General features: G+C 35.9%; 2 protein-coding genes across 8 annotated transcripts in view; both read right to left on the reverse strand.

Moving 5' to 3' along the window:
* Window positions 1-518: 518 nt before the first annotated feature.
* LOC118270669 (zinc finger protein 888-like) lies at window positions 519-2739 on the reverse strand. The gene has a single exon (XM_035586404.2). The coding sequence runs from the start codon at window positions 2516-2518 to the stop codon at window positions 911-913; it is 1608 nt and encodes a 535-aa protein (XP_035442297.2). The 5' UTR covers window positions 2519-2739; the 3' UTR covers window positions 519-910.
* Window positions 2740-3269: 530 nt separating this feature from the next.
* The window catches only part of LOC118270266 (phosphatidylinositide phosphatase SAC2), a 37273-nt gene continuing 28140 nt past the window's right edge, over window positions 3270-12402 (reverse strand). For 5 of the 7 annotated variants that reach the window (XM_050698143.1, XM_050698142.1, XM_050698141.1 and 2 more), the window contains 3 exons: window positions 11921-12038; window positions 9875-10671; window positions 3270-9527 (listed from right to left, as the gene is read on the reverse strand). In XM_050698143.1, the coding sequence (XP_050554100.1) occupies window positions 9426-9527; window positions 9875-10671; window positions 11921-12038 (1017 nt within the window). In that variant the 3' untranslated portion in view covers window positions 3270-9425. Of the gene's footprint in view, window positions 9528-9874; window positions 10672-10974; window positions 11091-11920; window positions 12039-12402 lie in introns of those variants that run through there. The other 2 variants (XM_050698140.1, XM_050698145.1) reach the window with 2 other exon arrangements.

Genomic DNA, 12402 nt, shown 5'->3' on the forward strand with positions numbered 1-12402 from the left:
TGTTTTTTTATGGAAAAGCATTAAGTAGGTAAACAAGTATACTGATCACCTGATGCCTGATGGTAAGCGATACGCGCCGACCATGGACACGCAACGCACGCACGCAACACCAGAGTCGCATATTATTTTTCCTGTCCTGGTTTATTTTTGGGTCATCTACCTACTGAACTATTTTGAATGGAGTAATAGAATTTTCCTGATTTGGTAACCAATTTCTGTCGTAATTATTGTTAACTTCCAGCCTGAATATCTTAATTAATGTTCTTTGTAGTTTATATCGAAGTGTAACACATGGGCCTTTGGAAATGGGTTCAATTCCCAGGTAAGGAAAAGTATTAACGGGACTTTTCAGCAGGGACATGAAGTTCGGAACCATGTGCCATGTAATGCAAAATACTATTGCTTACCTATCTAGCTCTTTAATTGGGATTAATAACATAACTGGCAGAAAGTAGGTTACATTTCAAATGTGCACCATTGCCTGTCTATTCAAAGGGTGACTAATAAAATACTTCTAGTTAAAAATATAATTTTATTGAAAAACATAATTTGGAATTCTAACTATAAAAATGTTCAAACCAAATACCTACATTAAAAGGCTATTGGTCATACCATCACCTATTAGGGTACATATTTAGAAACAAGAGAATGCTGAACAGCTCAATATAATATTTATTATCTAAAAACAGGCCGACTTCACCTAGAATAAGTGAGTCATATTTTGTACTGTAAAGAATATCACATTAAGTTGTAGGAGATCCAATTTATGCTATAGTGTATGGCTATCATGCATAATTTCTGCTCTATGGGACGTATGTATGTGTTTATTTATGTTATGCTATGAACTTAAGTCCACACATAATGTATTAAAGCTTTGAATTATAAATTATGAATTTATGATGGGTTAACATTACTCAAGTTTCTGTGAGTCTACTTTCAGATAGGAAGGCATGCGGCCTTTGCGACCGGACTTATCTCTTTTATGAATTTTTAACTGGTGACACAACAAATTATCTCTGTGTCCAAACCCTTTACCACAAGTGTCACATACATGAGTTTTTAACGACAAATGTACACATTTAGCATGTTTCTCAAGATCTCGTTTTGAGTAAAAACATCTACCGCAAATTTCACATTTAAAATTACTCGGAGCTTTGTGCCTCTGAAGATGTTTCGACAAGTTACTCTTCGTTATAAATCGAGCTGGACACTCTGTACATTTGTAATTATAGTCACCAGTGTGCGTCCTCACATGAATTTTGAGTAATGCCAGATGTAACCCCCTGTAGGGGCAGAATTGACATTTGTATTTCAATTCACTACCATGGGTAAGGCAGTGAGTTTTAAAAGCGGACGGATGCTTAAACACTTTCCCACATTTATCACAAATGAACTGCTTAAGCCGCCCACCATGCCCTGCTACATGTGCTTCATATTTACTCTCTTTAATTTCTTTGTCACACACCGGACATGTAATATATTTTGCTTCTTCTTGATCTATGTTTTTTTGAAGGCCATGCACTCTCTTGACATGATCTGCATAGTATTTACGGTTAAAGTTGCGATCGCAAAATTCACATTTTATTTGGCACTCTGCTTGTTCCTCGGGTGTGCCATGAAGTATCCTCATGTGGAGTTTGATATATGCCTTGCTAACACACTTACCGCATTGTTTACATTCGACTTTAGCATGTCTTCTGTTACAAGTGTCTACATATTTCTTCCGATGTTCTTGTAAATGATCTTCATAATTCAATTTAGAAACCATCTCACGGCAAACTTCACACTCCGTTAAATTTGTATTTCCTTTTTCTGATAGTTGTTCTTTCTGCTTAGGCTTAGTATCACTATCCATTTCAATCTTGGTTGACTGATTGTTTAATTTTTGTTTATCTTTGTCCGAAACAATGATCATTATCATTTCGTTATCTGCTTCTTTTTCATTTGTTTCAACCAAAGATTCATCACAATTATCTGTATCAGTACAAAATTCCCTGACATCTTCACTTTCCTGTCCTTCCGATATTGTATGATTACGACTGGTGCTACCTTCTTCATCGAAAACTTCACTTTTAGATTCAAAATTGCCAATGTCTATACTAGAATCCGAACTATACTCGAACTCAAGATATTCTGTTTTTATATCAATTTCTTCATCATATTTTCTCTCAAAATCTTCAGACTCGTTATCTGTGTAACTTATTGTTTTGGTTCGTTTAAATATTTCATGTTTACGTTTATTAATTATGTCTTCCGATAGTTTAGCTGTCTGTCTGAAGAGTATAGCCGATTTTAGCAAAGATAGACAAGGCTCACATATTGACTGTGGTAGGTTATCGTCCTTTTCAATTTTGATTTGTCCAAATTCGGCAATATCATGAGATATGTCGTTATCTCCAAATATAGGTGTTTCGCCATCGTCTAAACAGATCCTACACGTCTCCCAGGAATACGTCCGTCCACTAGTACCGGTAGATGGGCGCGAACTCCCATTGCAGGATTTCTTGCGTGTCTGCATTGTTTCAACTATGCAACTGCTTTCAATTAGTCACTATGACAGCAAATATACATGTATACAAAGAATTTTGTGAGTAAAAGTGTAAAAAATACAATCTTAGTAAACATTACACACGCGAGCACCGACTATTTACATAGAAAGAGTAACAAACTTGAACAACAAACGTAACAACATCCTGACGACGCTCGTTCATAAAAAATATTTCATTGTTTTTGACATTTGCCAGTTTGACGTTATTGACACTTGACAGTGATTCGGTCACAGATTATAGTAGTAAGAGTAGTGATGGGTCTAATTCATTATTACTAATAGGGTAGTTTAAAAACCTTGTTGGTTCCAGTTGTATCTACTTCAATGAGTATGGGTTATGCGTTATATTTCACCGTGGTATTGTGACTGGTCGCTGAGTGAGTGACACACCTACGCGACCTGTATCACTGCTGCCGTCCGAGCTGCCAAGCGGACACCAAGTGGGTAACTTTCCACAGAGCTGTCTACACTTTGTTGGTGCACCGTGCACCATGGTGTTTCGGTGAAATATAGCCCTATGCAGATCTACTATACTTCTGGACGCATAGTCACAAGTGCGACTGCTGAGCAAGGGGTCTCGATTTCTACTCCCGCTGGGTTGGTAAGGTTTTCCTTACCCCTGTATTTATTATGACTCTTTGGGTAAGGTTCAAGTCAAGCATTTTTATTATTTTTATTACACGTTACCACACATTTCTTTAAGAAATAAAATAACGAGAAATTCGTTAAAAGCATCATTTATTCATGGTCAAAAAATAAATAATAACCAAAACAATCTGTTACATAAATAAATCACAGACAAAACACAAAATAATAATAGATTTTAGTGGTATTGTTTAAAATTGATTTAAAAATAATTTAGTTTTATCAACGTTACAGAAACATTTCTTTGTATGATCTGTGTAATCATAATTTATATATTAAGTGTAGCCAAATAAAAAAATATATAATTTCCCGATTTACTTTGTGACAGTTGTACAATATTGCAAATATTTGAGGCAATTTTCAACAGAATCTAATCCATCACTTCTTGCTACGTGCCATATTGAAGAACTAGCCTCAATTACCCATTAGTTTACAATCAAAATACGAATGAAAGCAGTTTTAGCTTCTTTGGATACACATCAACTCGATTCAAATTAAATTTCATACTAAATGGATTGACGTTAAGAAACAAATATACACATAACGTATATTAAATTAATCGCCTCATAATATTAATTTATTATAATGCTAAAACAATTTGTACTAGCAAACATACTACATACTTATATCGTAACTTATTAGATACGGGTGTATTTAGCCGTGAAACGACGTCTGTGGCTTGCTCCCTTAGCTAAGATGACTGTCTGAAATCACCCAGTGTGAGTTACGTTAATGAAATCAACACGTTTATGACGTTCGGTGCTCTGATTGGCTGCCTCCAAACTTATCAACCAATCAGTAGGCTAAACGCAGTATGGTGTCGATTTCGTTAAAGTAAAACAAACTCGTAACAGGCATTTTGATATGAAAGAAATACGAAAGGATTTTTAACAGACGCCGAAAGGTAACGTGTTTAATAAAGGAATCGTAATTTTTAAAGGGCATTTCTTTTATGGACACGTTACTTAAGAGGCTCTTATTGAGTCAACTTGGCTGAGGGTAAGGCAAAGCCACAAAAGCCGACATACGGCTTCTAAAAATTGACCTACGTTTTAAAAATAACGACCTAAATAAATACGTAATTACAACAGTTTTGTACGCGTTTTGGTAGGATTTTATAAAAGCGTCATTTTATTGTTTATATTCCAAATAGGTAACACTGTAACATTTTTTGATGTTGGCAATACAGAGAAATCGGTCCATTTAAAAAGGTTTAAATGAAATAAATAATAAAAGTAATAAAATATCAACGATTCCATGATAACATTTCAAACCAAAATACATTCTAAGCAGATCTAAATATGGTTTATAACATCGATGTATTACGGTAATATTAATACAGTCAGTTTTGTAGCGCGCTTAATGACTAACATTTTTTTTAAACGTAACCGTCGATTATTTTAAGCCAAAGCCACTAAGAAATATATCAATAATTTGCCGGGAATATTTTATTAATTGGTAACACAAGTAAAATCGAAGATCAAGTGTGTAAAAAAAAAAATGTTTTTACGCATGGTGTTGGGATTTATATTTCTTGGCATTAGCTACTCACCAAACTTGAATTTTACCAACTTTTATAAAGAGGTTGGCAACAAAACTACCCCTAGACATTTTATTAAAATAAACAGCTCAATTATAACCGACAGTTACATTTTCTTTCTAATATATTGGTATTATAATAACCACGCGTGGTACCTAATATAGAACCCATCTACAAGCAACGCTCGTTCCAGTGTTGCCAATTTAGCATATTTTATGCTATATTTAGCATAATCTTATATCGTTTAGCTTTTTCTTTTGTTATTTAGCATATAGCATATTTTTTAGCATATCAATTAATTATTTAATAAAAGTTAAACCATGAAACAAACCACTTTCTTGATACCTTGCGATGTAAATATCGTCGACATTTCATGAGACCTAAGGTGACAATACTGGTTGCCAATATAACGAGTCGTTATATTGAGATTGAGATACGTTAAGACCAGGATATAAATATTTTTTTTGATAATTTACACGATTAAAACTTAACTTATATTTGATAACAATGTTGAATAAATAATATTTTAAGTTAAATGACGTTTTATTTGACATCGAAAATTATTAGCATAATTTTTAGCTTAAATTATAAAGCCTTGGCAAAATTTTGGCATGTTTTCAACAGCCTTTTAGCAAATTTCATGTTAGTCTTGTTGGCAACACTGGCTCGTTCTAAGTCAACAACCATCTAGAAATATCCATTCTCTATTTGCGGCCTACAAATTCTACGTAACTTTTTCTATTTCATCCTATCAGTCATTAAGCTTCACAAAAGTGAGAAAATCCGGAAAATATGTAGCTTTCGAACAAAGCGAAATATTTCGTATTACATTAAAATTACATTTTGTAAATAGACAGTGCTATAGAACAATTACGATTACAGTATTTTATTTTTATAAACCGCAGCGTAAACAATGGTAGAAATAAATTGTTTAAAAAGATTCTAATATTTGAGTACATTTTCAAAAAGTTCGAAGCATACGCTGTTTATTTTTTTTAATATAATTATTATGTATAAGCGGCGGTCCGCTACGTCGAGTATAAAGCTAATATAAAATCCTACGAGCTACGCTGCTAACACTCGCACAAGTCCACAAATTACCTTAGAACACACGGCTACGCGGCAGATCCATTGTTTACCAAATACGGAGTCTTAATACCACTAAACCCTGCTAGGAGGCGCCACTGAGTCTTTAAATCACATACAGATAAAATAAGTTAAAACTTTCGACACCAATTTCCGTATATAACAAGAAAATACATATAAATGATGCACGGTATGAGACCTAATTACAAAGTGGCGCCCCCTAGTATCAGTTTAGCGTTTACTCTACGGCTTAAACACGACCAGAGGCAAAGTATGGCGTAATAATTATTTTATGTATATTTTGGTTTAAATGTTCGAAGCGAGGTTACATATGAAATGTTAATGATCTTATGGACACATGAACTTATAAAAGTTAATCTGGAAATGCGTATCTGATGTTACTTGTTCATGTTTCAAAGGAAGCCCAATTTCTTCCATAATAAAGCTTTACATCTGAAATACACAATTAAACTAAAAGAAAAAACAATAATTTGTGACGTAAATACTAAAATTAACTAGGTATATACTTTAAACATTTATTTTTACATACTAAATGGAATTACTATAATACTAATTCTCACTTTTCAATTTACTATAACAATTTGAAGTAAGAATATGGAGTGAATTTTCGAATTATATTTTTTGAGGAAATACCGTTTTGTATCGAAACATCAGCTTTATAAAGATTACATTCAGTAGATATTAAGTTATGTAACAATTTTATAACATTTTACGCCCGTCTTCACCCACCTCTCTTAATTTTTTAAAGACCCTCTAAGATAGTTGGTACTTGATGACAATTTGGTTTTCATCAACCTTTAAGTAACATGTAAAGGTAAAGGGTTAGTTTAGACTCACCCTCACGCTATGTAATGTTATTTTTTTATATAATAACTATCGTGAGACATACTAAATTATCTAAAAATCACGGTTTACTCACGTAAATTAATACAGAAAAGCTCTACTAGTTTCGAGTCACAGAGGGACTCTTCAGCCTCTTCAGTACGAGCAGCGTTCGCAGACGCGACGACGTCACACAGCCTACTGTTGGAAATACCTACTAGTTTCGAGTCCCTTTGTGACCCAAAACTAGTAGAGTTTTTTCCATTATTGTACGTGAGTAAACAGTGATTTTTTTAGTTAATTAAGTAATTCTTAGTTACGAGATGGTTGGTGAAAACGGCTATAAGAATGTATTGGTCTAATATTATAATTGAACAATATTATCAAAGGTGCGACTGAAATACAACTTTACAATTTAATACAAATATAGATTGGTTAAGTTTGGACATCGATAAGTAGGTAGGTGTGTATTCAACAATTCCTCGACAATTTTAAACTAAACACTATGCGATACTTATTTAACATCGTAACAACTAGATGAAATATATTAATATAATAACATTTTTCTAATAAATCGGTGCAATAATAAGTTAGTTTAAATAATTATTTATTATTATAGTGAATATTTCATTACATACATTACATATTGTACAAGCCTTTACTTGAGTTATACCAACTATATGGGCAGTTTTTACATGGAGAATTTCTTTAATTAATTAATCAGAGGCCTTAGTACAAGTTTGTTTTTCGTTTAACGCGATCGAAACAAGACCGCATTCGGCGTTTTGATTCGCCGGCGCGAATGGACCAACTACTCAGAGAGCCCAACGCGCTTTCTTTTCGTTTACTTTAAATGTAAAGCAAACTCATACTAAGAGCACTAAGCATGTTTTCAAAGATTTTACAAATAAACATTTGGGTCAAAATTCTGTTTAGTAATCGTGTTTAAAAAGCCACTTATTTATTATAGTTATCTTATTAAGATCATAAGCTATAGTGGCTCCCTCTAGTCAGCGCAAAAAATTTTGTATACAATAGAAAATGAAGTCTGAAAACATGCTTAGATACAAAATAACTGGATTGGCAATTTAAAATAATTTCTATTAACTGTCAATACGTACTTAACGGTTTAGATATATTACATAATACTGCAATTTCCTAATAATATATGATTTATCAATCGAGTGGTAATTTCTTAGATACGACTACATAAACTATGTTTATACTTTTTGGTTCAAATTGTCAATATATTCGAAGTGTTATCAGTGTATGAGTGAGACAGGAAGGCTAGCCAAAGGCATGCTACTACCGTACATAGGGCAGAAGTTAGAACGGGGTGGTATACAGCCAGTAAGAGTCTGACACCCCCTCCAACCCCGCTATTTAATGATTTTCCATTCTCACAAATACCTTTAACTTATTATTTGTATGTGGTTAACCGGTATTGGAACAAACTTGACACACTCATACACTGTTAACAATACAAGTAATAAATTATAACAATACTATAAGTTACCATGTACTTTAGTGCATTCTATACTGAGAGGTACTGAAGTACACTCAATGGGGGCTACCGTTTGTTTTGCTCACTAGGTGGCGCTAGAGTTTTAATTTTTTTGCGTCCAATAGAGAAGCAACTAGTGTCACGCTATTGGATGTTAAATTTTTAAAGTTGCTGTGATTGGACAATATGACTTCTAGCTAGTGTCGCCACCTGGTGAATAACGGTAGTCCTCCTTTGCCAGTTTTGTTATTATGTTATACGGCGAGTCTATGGTTTTATACATATTTTTACGCTACCGTTAAACTAACTGAGGCCTTATTTTAATACTATTTGTTATATTATTTAAAAGGAATGTCACTTGTTATAAAAGTAGAAGAACGCAGTTAGATTTTTTTATTATCGTTTCATACTTTTTTTTTTTGTTTTTCTGCTAAAGTTACTATTTATTACAGGAACTTTCGAAAATGTGTGAAAGAGTTTGATTCTAGTTAATATACTGTTTAGTAGTTTGTATTTAGAGTTGAAAAAGTAATGATTTTAGCAAATATCATAGTATGAGATAGTGAAGATATTATTATTTAATTTAGCTAGAAGACTTTATAGGAAGCTGTTTGCAATTATTTAAGTTTTTTTAGAGAACAGCCAACTTATGTTTACACTTTGTTCAACGTACTATAAAAATTTTCAGTACCCTCAGTACGAGTTTACTATACGTTTAACGAGATCGAAACGAGACCGCGTTCGGCGCTCTGATTGGTTGGTACATTCGAGCCGGCCAGTCAGAGCGCGAACGCGTTCTCGTTTCGTTTTCGTATAACGTAAAGATAAGAGGATTGTAGTTCCAAGTAAAATTATATTGGACAAGGCCAAAGGAATGCAGGATTAAATTTATTATTTCAACCGATTTAAGTTAAATATTGTTTAATGTTTCTTTTATAAGTTTGGCTGCCCTCAACATATTGTAGAATTTGAGTATACTATCATTAGATCTTAAAATCCACTTCCTAACTCTAAAGGACATTACGTTTCAACCCTGCAAACTATTCGTATCGTTAATTCGTAAACTACATTCGTTTAGCTCACTAAATACTGTACGGTGTCAAAATATGAAACTAAATAACGCAGACTAAGTCTACATTACTAAAATTATTAAATTGTGCACGTAATAAATTATAATAAATAAATAAATTGTAATTATTCGGTATACTGTTTAAATTTTTCACCTGGCAATACTGTGTTTGTAGTTGGCAACACTGGCATTAGAGTGCGACCAGCCTAGTGTTGCAGTCGCGCCATTTCTCCTGTAGTTTCCTGTGTTCCTCGTATTGTTGTTCTGTTACTTGTTTTACTGCTGGGGCGGCCTGCGTGGGGCAAATTGAAGAATTTTAGTTAAGAAGGTATAATAAACTTTTCTGTATTTCAGTAATTAGTACACAAAGAATCAGCTGCAAATATTGACTTATTCTAAAGTCTTGATTGATGAAGTAAAGAGCAGAACATTTTCCTGCAGTATTTTTATTAACTTTTTTTTTATTTTCTTCATAACTTTAAATATTTGTAGTCTCCTGTCTGTGCTAAATAAACGTATTTTCTTTCTTTCTATTTTAATAACGTTTTCAGAATTATTTTACCAATGTTCTGGTGGCGGAAACATCACTAAAACAAATAATAAAGGACATCTTACAAAAATATTACTTAAGAACTTTACCTTAATCTTTCTCGGATCCAAATTAGCGCCCAAATTCTGGACGCCCTTAGCCAACTTCGTCAAGGGCGAGAGTACCATATCCTTGGTGGCACTGCCGACAGGACTGGCGATGTTCTTGAACTGCTTGATGGCGGACTCACTGTGCGACTGCGCGATATTCAACGTGATCTCATGCTGAGAGTTCGAACGGACGTGGAAGTTCACTCCCTCCGACTGACCATCATCGAAATTCAACTCATTGGAACTGTGAGACAGTTTCTGAGCCAACATCAACGAACTCGGAGGAGCAGGCTTCGCGAAAGCCCCGTCCACCTGAATCTCTGGTGTCTTCGACGCATCAATGTTAAACGGATTGATCTTATTAACATTACTGGGCGTTTTACTCGCTTGCTTCTCCACATTAGTCACTATTTCTGAAGGAATAAAGTCCTGTGTTTCATGCGGTTCGATTTTCGAGGAGTACAGAGGATTTTGTATGAGTTCGCAGTCGTTTTCTGCTTCGGTCTTCTGTGCTGGCTTGCCTATGTAGTGCTGGGTATTTTCGAAGTTGTCTAGAGTTGGTTCGAAGATATTTGTTCTGTTTTCGTCGTCGGAGGAGTAGTCAGAGCTCATGCCGTCTGAGAGGCTGCCTTTTTTCTTATTGTCCTTGTTTTGTCCTAGGGTGAAGATCTTCTTAGTGCGAGAAGCGCTCTGGTCGAATTTTAATTGTAAACTGGGTCGTGCGCGCGCGTTCAACGAGTGACTCAGTTTGTTCAGCTTACTAAATTGTTCCGTCATGTTGGTCAGGGCTTTTGATCCTGGAATTGTTAAAGAAATGTTTAGAAAAAAGACTGCAAATTACACATTGTTTTCTGTAGATGATATATAAATATTGTATCTGAAAGGAAAGGAACTAAGATACCATAAACCTCATTTCATTTGTAATTTTTTCTCTAGAGTCTGAACAGAAAACTTGTTCTATAAATACGGACTCATACTGTACTTTTCAAGGATACTTACAGCACATATTACCCATCATAAAACTACTATAACTAACAACATACCCTACATTCAAAATACAACTCTAACAGTACACAAATAGAGCAGTAATCCGAACTAACAGACTGCGCGTCAGAATGCGAGCGGTCGCTGGCGGTGGCGACGACGTTGCGGTGCATGTGCAGCGGGGGACGCACCGGGCGCACCACGGGGATCGACACTGGCACACGGACGCCGTCTGGGGGGGACGGGGATTAGGCAGGAATTATGGGTACAGGAGTTATTAAGGAATGGAGGTACAGTACTGTCAACGGATCTTGGCAGGTCTGAACTACGTGCAGAAGGCTGCGCAATAAGTATTTTTTAGAACCAAATGGTGGCATGAGGCGAGGTGCGGGGGGCGGCGATCTAGGCTAGAGATTGACCATTTCTAAATACAATTGACCCTTTACACTTATTGCGCAGCCTTCTAGCCTTCGAATGTTTCGGGCTGGTAATGGCTGATGTCTTGGTAATCTAGTCATCGCTCAAGGGGATTTGACAGCGGTCTGCCACAAACCAGGGAGTCTCCGGTCGGGAAGCCGGAGTCCGGAATCTCAGAAGAACGCCGCGTTGCTGTCAGGTGTATGGTAAATCTTCTTCTGTTACCAAACAGTTAAGCACTAACCTAACACCACATACGAATCATCATCATCATCAGCCTGTTCTCGTCCACTACTGGACATAGGCCTCTCCAATGGCACGCCACTGAGCTCGATCTTCAGCTCTACGCATCCAACCACTACCAGCCACCTTGCGGATATCATCACTCCACCTAGCTGGAGGGCGCCCTACACTACGCTTGCCTAGACGCGGTCTCCACTCTAGGACACGCACACACGACACACCGAAACTTTTTTTTTAATCTCAATTTTTATTATGCCTTTTTTCCTAATAGGAACATGACAGCCTCATTATATGATACAAAATACAGTACATAGAAAGCAGCTAAACCAGGTTTAGCTTGCCCTTAAACTTAAAAAAAAAATGGTCAAATGAAACAGAGATCTAGCCTGTTTTGAAACTTACCAACACTTCGGATATCGGCGACGAGTTGCGTTTCGCTTACGTTTCTCGTGAGGGTGGGCAGACGGGATAGGTCCAGGTATATCGAGGACCGAGCGTTGCCCGACTGGCCGGGGTGGGCCTGGGTAACAAATAATATATTAAAACTGGTTGCCTGTAAAGTCGGTTTTACGGGCGAAGATTTTACGTGACAACGTCTTTTTCTCGGTAGAATATTTATTGATATGAATATTATTAAATTGCACAATAGGAACAAGGAATTGAATGAAAATAAGAATTGCACAAATTTTAACTATAACGCTCGAGAAAGACAGAGACAGAGACACAAGCACGCGCCGATTCAATGCGCCTAATTCTCTAGTGCTGCGCGCGCGGCGGACCGATCATAGTTGAGTGGGAGAGAGACGCAAGGCATTCGCCGGTCCGGCAGGCCTCTCTCTCGTTCGGTGACTCATCGTTACGTTACCGGGCGTTACACTTTTTCA

This window comes from Spodoptera frugiperda, chromosome 13 (genome assembly GCF_023101765.2).
Source record: "Spodoptera frugiperda isolate SF20-4 chromosome 13, AGI-APGP_CSIRO_Sfru_2.0, whole genome shotgun sequence".
Classification (NCBI taxonomy): Eukaryota; Metazoa; Arthropoda; class Insecta; order Lepidoptera; family Noctuidae; genus Spodoptera; species Spodoptera frugiperda.

Coding starts and splice junctions, on each gene's coding strand:
- LOC118270669 (XM_035586404.2), bottom strand. CDS start 2,518: ATGCAGACACGCAAGAAATCCTGCAATGGGAGTTCGCGCCCATCTACC.